This window comes from Amblyomma americanum, chromosome 3 (assembly GCF_052857255.1).
Source record: "Amblyomma americanum isolate KBUSLIRL-KWMA chromosome 3, ASM5285725v1, whole genome shotgun sequence".
Taxonomy (NCBI): domain Eukaryota; kingdom Metazoa; phylum Arthropoda; class Arachnida; order Ixodida; family Ixodidae; genus Amblyomma; species Amblyomma americanum.
Window position 1 is genome coordinate 120,579,961 of NC_135499.1, and position 17,645 is coordinate 120,597,605.

Genomic DNA, 17,645 nt, shown 5'->3' on the forward strand with positions numbered 1-17,645 from the left:
TATTGTTAATGTTGTACCGAATGAAGTCTTTTTTCACGCGTTAAGTGCATGATTCCTTGTTTTGGGAATGTGATTGTGCACCCCTGTTGTAATGCCGAAAGGCGATACAGGTACCAAATAATAAATAAATAAATAAATAATCTCGAATGTCAGAGTAAATCCCTGCAGCTTTATAGTGGTCCAAAATAATTACGTTCCTGTGAATGCTGGGGGACCCGGGGTAATAGCGCGCGGGCAGCGGCGTGAGCGCCTCCGTTTCCAACATCACCAGAGTGCCGTGGAGTCCATATGACTGGAGTTCATATGAAGGGAATGCTTGGCTTAATCGCCTGGTTCACAGCCTAGGGAGAAGGCCGTAGTAGCGATGAGGACGACAAAAATAGAGAACAATTGGTGAATCAGCCAGTCGAAGGTGCTGTGCAAGGAGATTATTGGAAGACATCACGATTCCTAACTATACGTCATTCTGAAGCTTTTGGAGGCTAGTTAATGCTTGAGTGTAATTATCCAAACCAGAAAACCGGACCCCCTTTCTCTTCCTCTCTTCATCTCATGTCTTGCTCCACTGCTGTATTAGTGGCAAAATTCAGGGACATCATCGTTTTAGCATCATGTGTTGCCGTTATTTTCATATGCACGTAAAATTAGGCAGACAAGCTGCACACTCGATTATTACCTGTGCGAACACTAAACGCTGTGGTCAATAATGATATTTCTTGGTTCGAGTAGGTGATGTTTATAGGCAGTGAAGGCGGTGCCGTTACATCTGATGATACAGGTGCACCTAAAGAAAAATCAATTTCTTAGTGCCGATTAGTGATTTTAGCTTCGAATGCATACATAGAAGTCATAAACTGCAACAGGTTTATGCCAGACTCTGGTTCTCCGCAATGGAGTGGAAACTTACAGCAGGTAAAAATTTCACTGTTGTACTTTCGGGAAAAACACAAAAAACATCCAAGGCTGCTAAATAACCCTTTAAGTAAGTCTCGTTTACTCAAAATGAGACCGGAGGGTTCTGGCGAGGTATACTGCATTTGCTGAAAGCTGAACCGCACAAAGAGGATGAAAATGATCGCGATAAGCTCTTAAACGTCCTTTTACTCTATGCGCTGCCCAAAGCATCCGCCTAATGTGCACGGGTACTAGATGAAAAACAATGATGCAAGTCTGGCGTTCTTTCGCAGAGCTGCGTTGTGCATCTCAGGGAGCAAGGACATATTAACAAAAACCTCTCAAGGGCCCCATGCTACCGAAGTAAGCGCATCGCTACCACAAGTCGGTCTGCAAGCGATGATCTAATAATTTATCAAACAAGCTATTAATCTTCACTACAGTAGGCGCACGTAGATCCTCTCAGCGCAGCACACCTTGCTAGTTCCAAGTGCCAGTAGCAAAACAATTGTAAGACTTCCCTCAAGGAGAAAAAACTTCCTCTCAGCGCAGCACACCTTGCTAGTTCCAAGTGCCAGTCACGAAATAATTGTAAGACTGCCCTCAAGGAGAAAAAACTTCGAGTAAGGAAAATACAACCCCGTAGTCTGCAAGTGGCCATAATTTTAGAACTACATTACAGGTGCTATAATTCCTGAATTCGCAACTGCAGCCATCTTGGTTTATTAGATTGTTGTAATCAAAAGATCAAACTGTTCACTGCGTTAATTGTTTTCAGAAGTTCGTTGTCCAAACGCCTTCACGGTTTCTGGCCATTCGAAACACTTGAAGAAATCGAGTAGCCAGGTTACACGTTGAATTTCATGCAGTGTCTAAAAGTTCTCATGAGGACTACACAAAGCGTCAGACGACCTCACACAGTGCAGAAAATTCGCATACTTAAAAAAATAATAACTCAGTGTCCCATTCTGTAGTCTCTCCTGAATATATTCCTTAAGCTTAGTCCACTAACACGGAAGTTAGTGCCCATACACGCCATCCAGTTCTTGAGGCGAGTCGTTGTCTTGGCATGGTGACGCTGGTTTCGGGAGTGTATTTGAAGCTGCTACCCCCAGAGGCGCTCTAATCCTTCGACGTTAAATCTTCAGGCCGCGGCTCCAGCGAGGTCTTCATATGCTCGATGAACATCTGCCTGACCGCAGCCGAGCTGCGCCTACTCGCCATCTTCGAGCACTCGACCGCGGTGGCGGGTGGAAGGCGGCGCAGGCTGATCACAGTCGCCAGCAGCAGACAGCCAGCCACGGCTAGCGCCACGTCTTCGTGGCCAGCGACCTTGAGTGGCAGGGCGAAGCAAGAGCAGAGGGCACCGACGCGGGCGCTGGCGAAAGCGCAGCTCACGGCGGTAGCACGCAGCGCAGTCGGGAACAGCTCGAAGGCGTAGACGAAGGAGGTCACGGCACCGGAGTAATAGAAGCCCGTTTCCAGGAAGACCAGTGCCTCGACGATTACTTGTTGGCCGACGGCGACGGTCAGACTTAAAAGGAAGCTGATAAGGCAAAGCACCGCAAACCACGCTGTGATAACTGTCAGCATGGTTAGTCTCCTGATGAGAAGATGCAACAAAGCGTAGCACGCCAAGTTGGTGGCGAAGGAGACGTACGGAAGCCGAGGTTTGTACTGCACCGACGTGGAAAAACTCACGACGTACGAGGCTAAGGTGTTGGAGAAGAAGAGACCGTATATTATGACGGCGCGCAGCCGGATGGAATACGCACTGAGCAGGTCTTCTATAATGGTCGAGCGGCGGTTAACATTCCGGGGCCCATGCATCTGCAGCTTCCCCAACAGGAAACCCGCATTCGGTAAAGGATAGTAGTTCATCTCAGCGGCGGCCAGCATGACAGCTTCCGCCCTCTCGAAACGACCCTTTGCGACCAGCCAACGCGGCGACTCGTACATGAAGTAAAAAAGGGGAATCAAGAGCATTGGTGGTAGAAGGAATAATGCATTCTTTAGTCGCCAAGATATGTTCGCAGGTATTATGCTGAAGTACCAGAAATCAGAGAACACGAGGCCGAGTGTGGCGGTGACGATGATGTGGAGGGGTCTATTGCTGTGGGCAGTTACCTCGAAGAGTGAGATAGCAGAGAGGGCCATTATCAAGGCGGAGCTACCAGAGCTCAAAAACAAGCTAACCGCGAGCGTCCTGTAAGTCGTGGCGAGGCAGCCCCCAGCTGTACAGACCGCCAGCACCAGAGCGGACGCTAGGAGGACAGGTACCCGACCGACTCTGTCCGCCAAGGGCCCAACCGTCGGTATGAAAAGAGTGGCGCCAACGTTTTGCAGCAGACTCATGAAAAGGAGAAGCCACTTCCGCTGGCACACCAAGTCCCACTCACTCACGACGGTTGTTTTCTTCCACTCTTCGTCGTATTCCCACTCCTGGCAGGAAACTCTCCTTGTATTGTCGGGGTCGTCCGGGTCTTCGAAGGCGAGGCATTGGTTGGACTGCCCGCCAGGCTCCAGAGAGGTACTCGCGTTGTTGCCGGTGACTGCAGAGTCGTTGAAGAGCGAAGGAAGCTTGCAGGTGTACCCCACGTCTCTCGAAATCATTGAAAAGGACAAGCCATGCGCGTTGGCCAAAAAGGCGCCGAGGGAGCAGAGGAGCATCAGTCGCATCTGGAACTTTCCGTGTCCGAAGGCGTCGTAACAGTCGAAAGACTCGCTTACAAGCATATCTTTCGACGGCAGTCGCCTTAACATGAGGACGGCCATCGCATTGACGCTGGTCTAGAACTGCGCAAGGTCTGGGTGCTTCTTTCATTGACCTCTGATTTGACGTTGGGCAAGAGCGAAGCAGCCGTTTTGAGACACCTTCTTCTTCTGCTCACACGAGCTGCGATAGCACTTTCGTCTACTTCACAAATCTGCTGAACAGCCACGTGCCATATGTATTGCTGGGTGGGAATTCACATTATTACCTTTTAGTTTAACAGTGTAATGAACTGATATAGTTCCCTAAATTGCGCACACCATATATTCATCAATCATTTTGAAAACTTCATATTGTGAACGTGTTTGTTGATAACGGTGCCAAATCACCAATTACCGTACCTAGTAGAAGCATGCCTAGAGCTACGAATACCCTTATTGGTCGTATAACATCACATTTCCTTGCACCCGGCAATTGTGATGTCCAGGAATCTTCTATAACTGACCTTTCACTCATTTGTTTTCCCCGTCATGACAACTTCTTGGTTAAACCTGACCGATCGGTCATTGTATATGTTTTTCACGTGGATCAGTATATCTCACGCGTCGCTGTCCTCCTATGCTGGTCCACAATGGAACTGCTATAGAACCTATAATACGCTTCTGACTTGTTTCGTAGTCCATAATAATGTCTATGTACGTGATCTACCACTGTCAAATTCAAAAAGAGGTTTTCTGCTCCTCACATCCGTTGGGTGACGATAGGATTGCTCACAAGCAATAAAGACAGGAAGTTTTCATAAAAATTCAATACCGTCTAGCTACACAAAACTTCAGTGTCGTAATGCTAAATGGAGGTACTAAGGCAGGCAAAGAAAGCCAATTGCGATTCTAAAATCTCCAAGCTTGTGGTAATACTGAACACAAATGGCAAACAGCGAATTCATTCTTCCACAGAAATACGCTTACGCCTCATGTCACAAGCTTGTCACATCTTATGATCAACATTATAATGACCCGTCGGACACTGCAGACGAATTTTACTACTTTTGTATGGGACTACATATCAAACCTGACATCAATTTTGAGCAATCTTACAATCGCTTATCCCAATGGCTTTTTTATTGTTTCGTGTAACAAAAGACGAAGCGCTCGCATTCGAGAACTCGACCAAGCCTGAATAACATTAATTCATTATTCCACTTAATGAGAAATCGATCGCACATCTAACTGCTCAACCTCCTAGTAGGATTACCGGGAACCTTAGCAGTGTGTGTTTGTTCTTTCTTCAAAGCTGCCTCCACACCGCTTTATCACTTTGCGGATACAGGAAGCGCCAAGATTTATCTCGATTGATTGCATCCAGGTGAAGCCGATTCTACCTCTTTCCAGAATGTTGTATTAACTTCGCACGGTTTATCTGGAAAGTTTGCTATCAGCATTAAATTGAGCACGACCGGGAGCGACGCGCATCCTATTCGACGACCGCGCAGCACGGTTCTTGCTGCGCCGCCGCCGTGTGATTCAGTCCATTGTGGGCGCAGGTCAGCCCAAATAAGGAGTTTTGTTTAGACGCCATTTTCGCCGTCTTTCTGCTCTCCGGATTGCAGTCACTACTTCGTGACGTCTGGTGGAGGTGCAGGGAGGCCGTCCTTGTCCCGACACCCCCTTGAAGCCATGATGCCAGCCCTCTGCGCTTCGCACCAGAGGACGAGCCATCCGAAGTCTCCATGAAGATCAGCCTAAGTTCGGTACCCTGCCGGACCGCACCCGACAACGAAATGACGGTGCAACGTCAACGACGCCCTCGTCACAGACGTCGACCTCGATCGTCCTGCAGCAGCTCCGAATGCCGCCAACATTCAGTGGCTCCCCAGGCGAAGACCGCGAGGAAAGGTTGAACCAATCTGAGCGCGTTGCATCGCTCAACAGGTGGTATGATGCGGATAAGTTAGGGCAAGTCTTTCTTACTGCAGGGCTCAGCACGCACGCGGTAGTCTTCCCCAACGACATGAGTGTATTCAAGAGAGAACTTTTTAAGACTGGTCACCAGTGTCGTGAGGAAAGAAATAGCCAAACGACACCTCGAGTCCAGCATCCAGCTTTCGAACGAGACCGTACGTGGTCATGCCGAAGAAATGAAGCGCCTCTTTCCCCGTGCTGATGGCAACGTGACTAAGGAAAATAAAGTTCAGCTTTTAATGCGTGGCGTCAAAGAGCAACGCCTTGCCAGCCTCGTCCGCCTGCTGCCAAACAGCGTCAAGGATTTCATGCAAGAAGCCTGCATTATCGAGAAGACCCTCTACGTCCAAACTCGGCAGTACAACTTCCCTGCTTGTGTCTCTGCAATTTGTCTGGACACGATTACCACCACAAGCTAGAGCTTGCGGGAAGTTATCCGCGAAGTCGTCCGCTATGAGCTACGACGACTGCTGCCATCCTCCGCACAGCCGCAAGAAGCGACTCTCATGGATTTGGCGTGGGTAGAAGTGCAACCGGCACTTGGCACCCCTCTTGCCCTCGGCTTCACATAGTACACCTAGGCTGTTAATTCTGACAGCTGTGATGTTCATTCTCCTCTCACATGTGTCGGCCACGAGTGGGTCCTTATGTGAGAAAGAAAACAGGTTTTTGGCTCTCGTGTTGCTCCAGGTGTCGTACTGGTGACAACTCCCTCCATATATTGTGTCGATAGCTACACTATGCCAGCCACTTCGCGAGGCGAGCTGAGCCGTGGCACCAGCTCTCCGCCTGCTGTGCGCATGCGCGGAGTGACGTCATAGCCCGCCCCTGGTGTGCGCGCCGCGCGCCACGCCGCTGCGCCCTCGGGGAAGAAGACGCCGCCCGCCTCATTTGTGCGCAAGGGTGGCGTGACGTCAGAGCACGCAGCTGGTGGGCACCCTGCGCTCCGACATTAAGCCTGTTTCACATGCAATCGAAAATGCTCGCGATTCCTGTCGCCGCGGAGCGAAAACCTATTTCTGCGCGTCGCGGCGGCTCGTTCGGCCTGAGCGAAGGGGTTCCAAGAAGTTGGAAATTTTTCGCAGTGACAGCACAATAGCTCCGCCCTCTACAAAAAAAAAAACCGCATGAATTCTCTTATGAAATTAATGCGACGCAACTTTCTTCAGTATCAGAGTAAAAATATCTCGCTGTATGCCTAACCTCTAATCTAAGTCGAAGACGACATGTCAACTATGTAACAGGAAAGGCGTGCCGCGTTCTTGGTTTCTTAAGGCGTGGCACCAAACAATTCCCTTTAGAAGCAAAAGACTTGCTTTTCAAGACTAACGTTTGCTCGGTTCTCCAATACGCTTGCGCGGTATGTGACCCTTGGCATAAAATATATATAGATAAACTGAAAAGGGTACAAAATTTGGGTATTCGATGTGTTTAGTAATTTACATACCAGGAACCTTAGCGTTTACCGCGCAAAAAAGTCGATGGGATGGCAGATGCTAGAAAAACGCAGATATTGTTTGAGGTTAAACTTTTATTCGTAGTATTTACTACTGTGAAACTGGCATAAACCGTGGCCTCTTTATTCTTGCACCAAAAGCTACGCCATGACCATACATTAAAAGTGAACGAAATTAACTAAATCAGAAATGTACAAGTATGCTTTTTCCCAAGGTCTATAAGAGATTGGAATAGGCTCTCTGAAGAGGTAGTATGAATTACGCCATGTGATTTTTTCTCTTCATCTCTGTGAATGCTGTTGCTGGGCTGAAACGACGTCGCGTTCGTGGTTGCATTGAATGTGTAGGAATTTGTTGCCTTTTTTCGTTTGCATGATGTGTTCTCACCCCCCCACCCCCCGCCTGCAATGCCACTTGTGGCGCCGTGGGTATTGCAATAAATCAATTAATAAATACGCAAAACAGGCAGCATTTTTGGAACGTTCCTAACGCGCTCCAAATGCTTAGCACATAGAGCCCCCAACAGTGTGAAAACTAGAGTTCTATAGAGAGGTATTTGATGTGTCCTCGGTTTCAGTTTCAGTTTAGTTCTACTTGGATTGGATTTGGCCATGTCTATGTGCATCTGTACTTTCGATTGTCATGTGATCGTTCCATATAAAAGCCGATCCTGTCATTAATGAAACGTCATTCGTCATGTTTTGCTGAGCCTCGACTCACTTCTTGCGGCCGTCCAGGCCGACAGCACATTGGCTACGAGTACGCGATTTATTATGCCGATTGGCCTAGCGTGAATTGGCTTTCATGATTTAGTTTAAATGTGACGACGTCCCGTTGTGTTCGGTTCTTTTCTTCAGGGCCTGTTTCAAGCGGCAAATTCAATTTCTCCTTCGTTGGACCGGCGTCTGCATGCCTCCTATGTCGTCTTCGAGGATCGGGCCGCTGCCAAGGAGCTGCGTTCGCCCTTACTACTGAAGATTTGGATAGCGATTGAGTGCGTTCATCAGAGGCGTTTCTTAGACGCGTGGAGAGTGTTTTTTGTGAAAATGAGCGAGGTTATGTTTTGAGACTCCTCGAGTTCAGCCGGTTGAGGAGGTCGCTAAGCCTAGCGGACCTACGCAGTTACCGCCATTGGGGGCAGCCTGTTGCTGCGCAGAAGAGGAGGAAGGAAGACGGTTGGTCGCCATTTTCTGTAACCGGATATCGTGAAGACCGGGAAGCCGCCAACTTTCATGTTCACTATTCAATGCGGAAGGAATGAAGAACCGCAAGTACGTTGTACTGGGTGAGCATTTTCTTTAGCAGCGATTCAGGAGGCCGCTGTTGTTTCGTAAACGGCCATTGGAGGAGCCGGGAAGCTGCCGCCATTTTCATCACCGGCCATTGAGAGACCAGAAAGCCGTGTAGCTGACTATTCAGGAAGCCAACCGCCATATTTAGTATTGCTTCGTGAGGTCATGGCGTCATTTCAGGCAATGGCGTTTGAAAGTTGAATTGAGAGACGATTGTACTCAAGAAATACAAGATGTAAACAAGATTGTCAATGGGAATTAAAGAAAAAAAATGTCGAACGCGACGCAATGGTTCTGCGGCGTTCATGCGCCTGAGCCTTTCCTTCAGATAACGGGCCGCCCGGTGGTGCTTTGGGCTCAATGGATACGAACATTTGAACTTTATCTGAGCTTATCTGGTGGTTCTTCAGCATCACCTAAACGCAAGAAATCGTTGTTGACATTCAATTTATGGGACGAAGGGCGAAGAATTTATTTTGCACGTACTACGACGCAACCGAAGATTGCGTCGCTCCCAGCAACAGCGCCCACAGAGACGGGAGGCACTGCGCCAGATGTGTATCAGGCTGCAGGGACACTAATTATCCAAGAGTTTTCTGTGTTGACAAATTTGGTTCTCGAACGAAATAAATTCTACGACCACGTGCCGCAGCCAGATGAGTCGGTCACAGAATACAAATCCGCACTCCGAGATCTGGCAAACGCATCCAATTTTTGCGTCCCCAGATGAAGCAATGACCGCGGTGGCTGCGTTTTTATGGAGGAAAAACGCTAAGGCGCCCGTGTGCTGTGCGATGTCAGTGCACGGTAAAGATCCCCACGTGGTCGAAATTATTCCGGAGTCCTCCACTACGGCACCTCTTTCTTCCTTTCTTCTTTCAGTCCGCCCTTTATCCCTTCCCTTACGGTGCGGATTACGCGTCCAACGATATACGAGACAGATACCGCGCCATTTCTTTTCCCCCAAAACCAATTATTATTATTATTATGAAGCAATGAGAGATAGGTTCGTGACTGGCGTCATATCGCTAGGTGTTCGCGAACGCCTTTTGTTAAAAGGATCTGATATCTCCTTCGCAACAGCTTCGAATATTGCTTCGCGGCTTGAGCAAACGGATCGCGACGATCAAGAAGTCGCAGCACCAATGCAGGAAGCCACCTACTCATTTCATCAAGTTCGTTTACAGCACCAAACACCACCATCGTTGCCACAAGTTCCTCCGCAAAATCAAAGAAAAACTTCGTCTTTTCATCAAGCTCGTCCCCGACGTCTAGGAACCATGCCTCCGTTTCAAGACACCCGTTTTTCACGACGCCCGGAGCAACAACGTATCGTAACACCGCCTACGAGTAGATGCACTTCAGCTGCGCTGCTGCCAGCGTTCCGAACGAACGCAACGTTTCCGACAGGGTTTCGTCAGTGAACGCGCACAGACGTGCAACGCGCAACTTGCCACACTGCTACTGCTACAGAGGTGGATCGGATCGCCACATAGCGTCGGCACCTGCATGTCCTGCGCAAAAAAAGAACTTGTTTTTATTGTGAACGAGTTGGACATTTTCAGCCAGTCTGCAATCGACTTCGACGTTCTGTGAGAGAAATGCAAGAGTGTGCGTCAGAGAAAGATCACATTCCAGCTACGGCATACGCGTCGGAGGAAGAGATCATTCCATCTAGTACCATTCATGACGTAAAAACGGCGAAAACATCTGTGCTACCTTTGCACCCTGTTCCTTTTCCAGAGAAGACTTTGCAAAAGTTGGCAATCGACATAGTCGGCCCTTTTGAGCGAGCGCCTCGACGTTGTCGCTATGCCATTACTTTATTTGACTATTTTCCGAAATGGCCTGATGTGAAGATGAGAGATAATGTTCCAACTACAGATATTACTGATTTCTTACTTTATGTTTTTACCCATGAAGGCTATCCAGAACAGATTGTATTCGATCAAGACCGTCAGTTCATGTCAAAGGAATTTAAGCAATTTCTGAGTAACAGGGCAATCAAGTTAACTCGTTCTTCGATATATCACCTACAGACCAACGGACAAATCGAAAGATTTAACAGAACTTTCAAGTCTTTTGCTCAACTGTCATCGTTTGAACGTCGGAATTTGAAAACCACAATTGTACAGTATTGAGGAATATATAGATCTACACCTCATGCCACAACAGGCGTGTCGCCGGCTGTTCTTCTTCATGGCAGATGCCGTGGGACAAATCTAGATATTGTGAAATTTCCTTCATTTTCGTCATTGTTTTGCTGAGAATTCATATCTGGCTATTCAAAATTTCAGGAAAAAGGTGGAGAAGAAGCATATGATGAAAGAATAAACAGATAACAAACGTGGAACACAACCACCAAGAATTCAGCCAAGCACTTTGTTAAAGTTCGTAAACCCCTCATTTAGTTCAAATACGACATATGTTTCTTCGCACCACGGGAGGTCATTCAACAACATGGTCCAGCATCATGCCGCCTAGATGATGGCAACCTATGGAATGATTCCAAGCTGGCAAAGGAACCGAGTCAACTGAGTCGGGAAGAGAATGAACGTTTTGATTTATTTCAGTTATCTTTTCGCTACGATTCTGAAAGTTATGACCAGGATCAAGGCTCGGCGGGCCCAGTGTTGCCTCGGTAGCCTCTCGATGAATAATTGTTACCACAGTCTTCAGTACCTAGAACTCCCTTCACCATTTCTTCACGGACACCAGCCGTACAATCCATGTCGTCACACGTCCACAGTGATGTGAGTGATTTACCTGTGAACGGGTGTGATGTGCCTTCTGGCACAAGTGCTCAGTGTTCAAGTGATTTACCTGTTGGCAGGCAAGATGTGCCTCCTGCCTTGCTTGCCCTGTGTTCAGTGCTGCCTGATGAAAGTAGGCCAGCCCCAGCTGTTCTTCCTACGAATCGACGCCTACGGCAGCCTTCAGAACCTGGACTGAGGACGTCTCCTCAAGAATCCATTTTGCCACCGGAGCGACCAAGAAGGAACACTCGCAAGCCATACTGGTTTAAGGACTATGTATCCCAATAACTTGTCTTGCATTCTTCTCTCTTGTTTAAGAAGGGGTATTAGATTGTTTGAATTCCTTGCTTAACGTAGTTAATGAAATGCAATCCGGTATTTTACAAGCCGTTCAACATCATTTCTGTCGTTCGCAGTTTCTCCTCCCCACTAGCTATTGTATGGGAAGTGAATGTGATATATTTCAGTGCATAATATTATACTGAAATTATGTTGTGAAATGCTTCAATATTTGTGATATTTATTTCATTGTATTTTCAGGGTTATTAAGTATAATATTATGAGGTTGCATTTCTTAATAAGAACATTCCTTTAAGTGATATTCTAATATGATACAAGTGTTGCTCAATAGTTCAGAAATGAGTACGATTTTTCAGGTTACTATGCATATTTACTTCTCTTCGCGCAGGCATATGCATCTATAATCAGGTGACGCCGTTCGTTTGTACGTTTATTCCTGTTTAAGAGAATTGGGCGATGTTCATGTGTGTATATTCCGGTTGAGTAAAGCTCGCCGATGTTCTATGGTGATGTGAACTTTTATTTTTCATTCATGTAGGATGTTTCTAGGCCCGTTTTTTAACCTAAACTGGCTACACTGGTGTAGACAGTGTAGCATAGCTCTAATTTTTCGCCAAAGTAAAGAAAGTGCAGCTCCGCCCACCTACACGAACGCATTTCTTTTACGCGTAGTGTAGCACGAAAAGTACACTTTCTACACTGCTTTCTTTGGAGGTGTAGACTAGCAGACGAAAAAAGAAGGCGCGCGGTTCAATAATAATAATAATTGGTTTTTGGGGAAAGGAAATGGCGCAGTATCTGTCTCATATATCGTTGGACACCTGAACCGCGCCGTAAGGGAAGGGATAAAGGAGGGAGTGAAAGAAGAAAGGAAGAATGGGTACCGTAGTGGAGGGCTCCGGAATAATTTCGACCACCTGGGGATATTTAACGTGCACTGACATCGCACAGCACACGGGCGCCTTAGCGTTTTTCCTCCATAAAAACGCAGCCACCGCGGTCGGGTTCGAACCCGGGAACTCCGGATCAGTAGTCGAGCGCCCTAACCACTGAGCCACCGCGGCAAACGCAAAACGCCATTTTCTGATGATAAATGCCGCGAGCGGTTGCAGCGCTGCCTCGTAGGTCCGTGTAGTTCGTCCGCGAGGAGGACGGTAGCGTTGCGACCATGCACTCATGCGTCGAGCACAGTGGCAACCTTGCCTTCGACGAAGATGAAATCGCTTACACGACTAAAAGTGCGTGCATATTTTAGTCTGCTGAACGATACTTCGAGTTTATGTAAGCCGCGTTCGTTCGGTTGGTATCGGCGTTGGACGACTCACTTACACTTACATCCTACACTTACAGTATCGTCTTTCACGTCTGTGTATTAATACGGCGGCGTCTCAAAGCGGTCGTTGAGCCCGTCGACTGAGAGCAGAGAAACAGCCATCGAAAGTCGCACCCCATATGCCGCGGAACGCCGGTTTCCATTTCAACGCGGCGCATAGCGCTGTTCCTGTAGTCGCGACAGAAGCAAGGATGCTTTGTATTTCGCACGAGGAACTCGTCGTCCAACAATGAACTTACTGTGCTAGAAATTTAGCGACAATTCCGTAGTGTGCTCCATGCATCCGCTGAACTGACGATACAACTTCGTGTGTTGCGCTCTATTTGAGGGGAAACAAAAATGTGCATTGCATTTCCTAAGTTAATAAACACCCTGCAAAAACGTTTTGCAGTATATATTTCTTTATTTCATCTTGTGATATATTACGATGACCCAATCATTCAGAGGTTGTTGTCTGCTCCCGAGGACGGTGACGCTCGGTATCATGCTATTCGCTGACGCTCGTGCAGGCGAGTGCTGCGCCTACACGTCACGTGATGAAGTGCGAAATGTTCGTGTTTGATGGGTGAAGTGTTCATTCGTTGTTCTTTCGGGTTGAGGTATGAAATTTTGCTTTGGATTTAAAGGTTACATAGGAGTAAGCTAATTTCTGTGTTCAGATATTTGTTCATGTTGTATTTGTATAACTTCGTATTCAAAATTTTTTATTCAATTTCAATTTTTCACAAATGTTTGTTTTTCGCCGAAGGGAGGCAGTATGTTGTGTCCTAGGTTTCAGTTTCGGTTTGGTTCTACTTGGATAGAATTTGGCCTTGTCTATGTGCATCTGTACTTTGTATTGTCATGTGATCGCTTCATATAAAAACGAATCCCGCCATTAATAAAACGTCATTCGTCATGTTTTTCTTTGTCTCGACACACTTCTTGCTGTCGTCCAGGCCGACACGACAGTATTATCAGCAGATAAAATAATGTGTGTGTGTATGCGAACGACAGCTTCCATGAAAGCGCTTTAATTTATATAAAGTTGTCGTTTGTTCCCCAGTCATATTCTTCAACTTCATTTCCTTGCTGCGCACTGGTTAAGAATCAGACCGAGATGATGAGGATGATAATAAGAATCTAGAGGTGGTAATATAAAAAAAAATCACGGGGTACTTTGTTGACATAAAGTGCGGTGAGGCGAAAGCCTTTAGCGCGGTGTTGCTGCTTTTGATGCTGATGTGTAGTTAAGACGTTGATTAAAAACTACAAACAGCGTTTCGGCGGCATACTTCCAGATCGGCGTTCAGGAAGAGTCTGGCTGCTTCCACATTGGAGGACGCTTAAGCTTCGTCTTTAAGATTGGGACGCGACAGCGTGTTGCAGCGTTGCCAAGGTGTCCACGGAACACCTTCGCCCGTTCGGCGCGACGCCTTGCCCGTTGGATAATTTAAGGAAATGACGCTTGTCTCATATACCGGTGGTCACCCGAACCGCGCCGTAAGGGAAGTAAAATGAATTGAAAATTGGTTTTAAGGAAAGGAAATGACCCCTGCCTCACATATCTCGATGGACACCCGAACCGCGTTTGATTGACAGCTGTAGTGTGACAGATTTCGCGGACGTATGAACGGACGGACAACGATGAGCCATGAAAGGCCTTCGCCTTAAAAAGTATCCAAATTATTTTCACAGAATTGAGCAAAAGCTTTGAAGAAGGGCATAATAAGGAACAAGGGGACATGAGGCGTAGGTAAAAGTAACCTCTTATGCATTATAAAATCGCGAAAGACAGCCGCATGGAAATGAAAGGGTTCTGCGCAGTATAGCAGGTATTTACTTTCCCCATATGTTGAGGTCCCAAGAAAAAGAGCGACAGGAATTGCTGCAAATTAGTCCGAGCTGTCAAAGAGAATTTTCGAAACGCCTGGTGTGAGGAAGAGGAAGGTCCTCGTCTTGCTCGAGGTATTGGGAGCGGCTTGTCAGTGCTCAGGAGACTCTGAGGCAAGCAAAGTGAAAGGAGAAGAAGCGGTCACGAAAAGCAACCCAGGAGCTCAAGAACGGAATGTCCAGAATCAGAGGCAGGGTAAGTTTTATGGGTTGCAGAACCAGTTATATGAAACTATGATAATGCCGCTCTGTGAAGTAGAATAAATCCTGTATACCTGCAGTATTCATTACATACGGTTTTCTTGCGCTCATCACTTTGCACATGATCTGGTTCATGATGTCAGGATTTGCTGTATCACCGCTTTGTTATGTTTTTGTTGTTCTCTAAAAATAACACTCTGGTAACATTAGCGAGGAACAGAGAAGCACCTGCAGTGAATTTGATTGTCTTGTTGGCGCGGAAGGTTAGTGCAGGAAATCGTTTCGGAATGCTCGGATGAAAGGTTACAGTAGGCAGTTAGTACTTACCCGCCATGGCCATGCTGCATGACGGTGGGCATTTTTCCCGTCAGCTGTTAATACGCAGTGTTTGTAAAATGTCTACATGCCTCCAACAGGAGCAGGCTTCTACAAGCATGATACGAACTTTTGTTAAGGATAACTCCTTTAGGAGGCTCACAAAGGCCACAAATCAAAACCCATGCATTGCTTTCAGTGGCAGAACGGAGCATCAGAACTGCTCTTTGCACAGACGCATAGTATTACGAAGTGGAGTTCCATGCGTAGATTCGTAGATTTCGGATACGGGTGTCCGCTTCAGCTACTTTGTGACCTAATCGGTCTCCCTTCTCCTTTCCCTGCAGCGTGCTTCGGAGGAGAGTCTGGCTTCGGCCGACGACTCGATCGACGAGACGCGAAGCGTGATGTCGTTCATCCTTTCGCGGATGCCTGACAACGCGAACGTCATGGCGGAGATGCCCGCTGGTTCGGCAGCCATGGGCTTTGTCACGGCCAGCACCACGACGCTGGCGTACGGCGCACCCTGCGGTGACGGCGTGCAAGCGCTGCCTCCTCCCTTTCCGGTGGCGGTGCGCAAGCGGCACATACCGTGGGCAGCGCTAGTCGTCCACTTTCCCCGTCTGCTGAGAGCGCTGCTGCTGCTCATGGCTCACACCGCCCTCCTTACGGCGATAGTCGAGACCGGATGGGACCCCGAGGTCAGATTTTAAGCTGACAGAGGGGACTCCCAGTTAAATCACGCAACTGTTTTTTCGTGAAGTACCTCGAAGAAGTTTACTTGGACTGAATAAGGTATAGGTTCGAGATTGACAGTACCGATAGCAGCTACTGCCATGAACGGGAGGAGAGGTTCTGGCCATGCACGACAATGGCCACAAATACATTATCTACTATCTGTAATACCTTCAAGTTCCGGGCTCTGTAGAAACATGCTGTCAAAAATTATGACGGGGTAAACCTGAAAATGGGCCTAGTTGGCTTCTCATGATTGACTTCTTTATTGAGTTCTGTCTGAATGCATGTTTTTGAGTCCGTTGCAGTTTCATGCTCAGAGTAGCGCCATTACGAAATAAAGTATGAAGAAAGGGCGTAATCTTAGAACAATGACGCAAAGGCGGAATCCAGATTCGGCGGACGCCCATTCAGAGAACGCCATAGTGCGTGTCACACTCCACATTATAGAGTATCAGATCGCACTGTTTACTGCTCGTAGCACCCATGGTGCCAAGGTTCGGGCCTCTTTCTCTTGGTTCTGGGGTCACTGGACGCCTGCCTCATGTGCGGGTGCTGCCTGCCCCGGATGCCGACGAAGAAAGTCTCTGCTCTGGCCAATTGCTTGAGCGAGCAGGTGTCTCAACTCGCCGCAAGGATGTTCTTTTCACGGTGCGTTTTTATAACTAACTACGGAGGCTTCAGGATATGTGCAGATCACAGCTCAACGTCTAAAACCTTGTGCGGTTCGCTGCGACTTTTGCAGGATTGCCTGCGCCTTGGTGCTGTTTGGTGTGGTACTCTTCGTGGCTGTCGACTCCCGCTTTCACCGATCCCGCCTAGCTGCCGCACTCGGAATGGTCATCCTCATCGGATTCGGATACATTTTTTCAAAAAATCGTAGCAAGGCAAGGACAACTTCCATTGTTTTAGGAGATAGCATAGAAGACTCGTGTGAGCGAAAACCTGATTTTCGTCAAGCTTCCCACTTGCCAACCGTCGAAGGTGGCGCACAGGAAGAGCTCGGGAAAAGTAACCAGGGTGTCAAGCCCCTGAAAGGAAAAAAAACACAAGTCTCGCGTGTGTTTCGAACGCGGGGCGTGGCAAAGAGTTCGGCTTTGTCTGCTGCTACTTCAGACCACTAGGACATCAGCGCATCCTCTCGTCTCGCGTGTAAACTGCTAGACTTTGGCGCTGTTCTTGGGACATAGTATTGTACATCCACTTTCATCCCCTTCCAAATGAAATGTACAAAAAGGCGCAATGGATTGCCATCTACGTGCTTGGAGTCGAAAGGAACGACGGGAGATAGGAACCAGCGTAGCAGGGCCGCTACCAGCAACTCGATATGCTCAAGTCACAAACTGCAAGCTATCGTATCCAGTCGCACCAATTACACTCACCGCCCCCTTAATTTTATTACAGCTTGTACTGCGGTGTTTTTCTGCTAAATCTCAAGAGAGGTTCCAAGCTTTCTTTGTTGGCTTGTTGGAACTATACGAGGCTTCGAATGAGAGCACAGCCAAAGATTTCGCGCGGGGGCTCGGTGCCTTCGGCGTTAGGCTGCTGATTCTAAGGCTGCGGGTGCGAATTGAGCAGATGCGCCCGCATGGCGTTGAAGGTAAAATTTCAAACCGCCCATATTCTGTACGATGTCAGAGCACATTCAAGAACCTCTAGTTGTTGAAACCAATACGAAGCTCTCTACTATGGCGCTGCTGATAGCCCATCTACCGCTTCCAGACGTTGAGGGCGACATACCGCAACACATAAGACATGGGCAAAGAGCTAAACGGCGTGTATATTTTCTCAGTTTAAAAGATTTAAGGGTTGCGTG

General features: G+C 47.7%; 1 protein-coding gene across 1 annotated transcript; it reads right to left on the reverse strand.

Annotated features, from left to right (window-relative positions):
• Positions 1 to 2,016: 2,016 nt before the first annotated feature.
• LOC144124061 (organic cation/carnitine transporter 2-like) lies at positions 2,017 to 3,669 on the reverse strand. The gene has a single exon (XM_077656732.1). The coding sequence runs from the start codon at positions 3,667 to 3,669 to the stop codon at positions 2,017 to 2,019; it is 1,653 nt and encodes a 550-aa protein (XP_077512858.1).
• Positions 3,670 to 17,645: the final 13,976 nt, after the last annotated feature.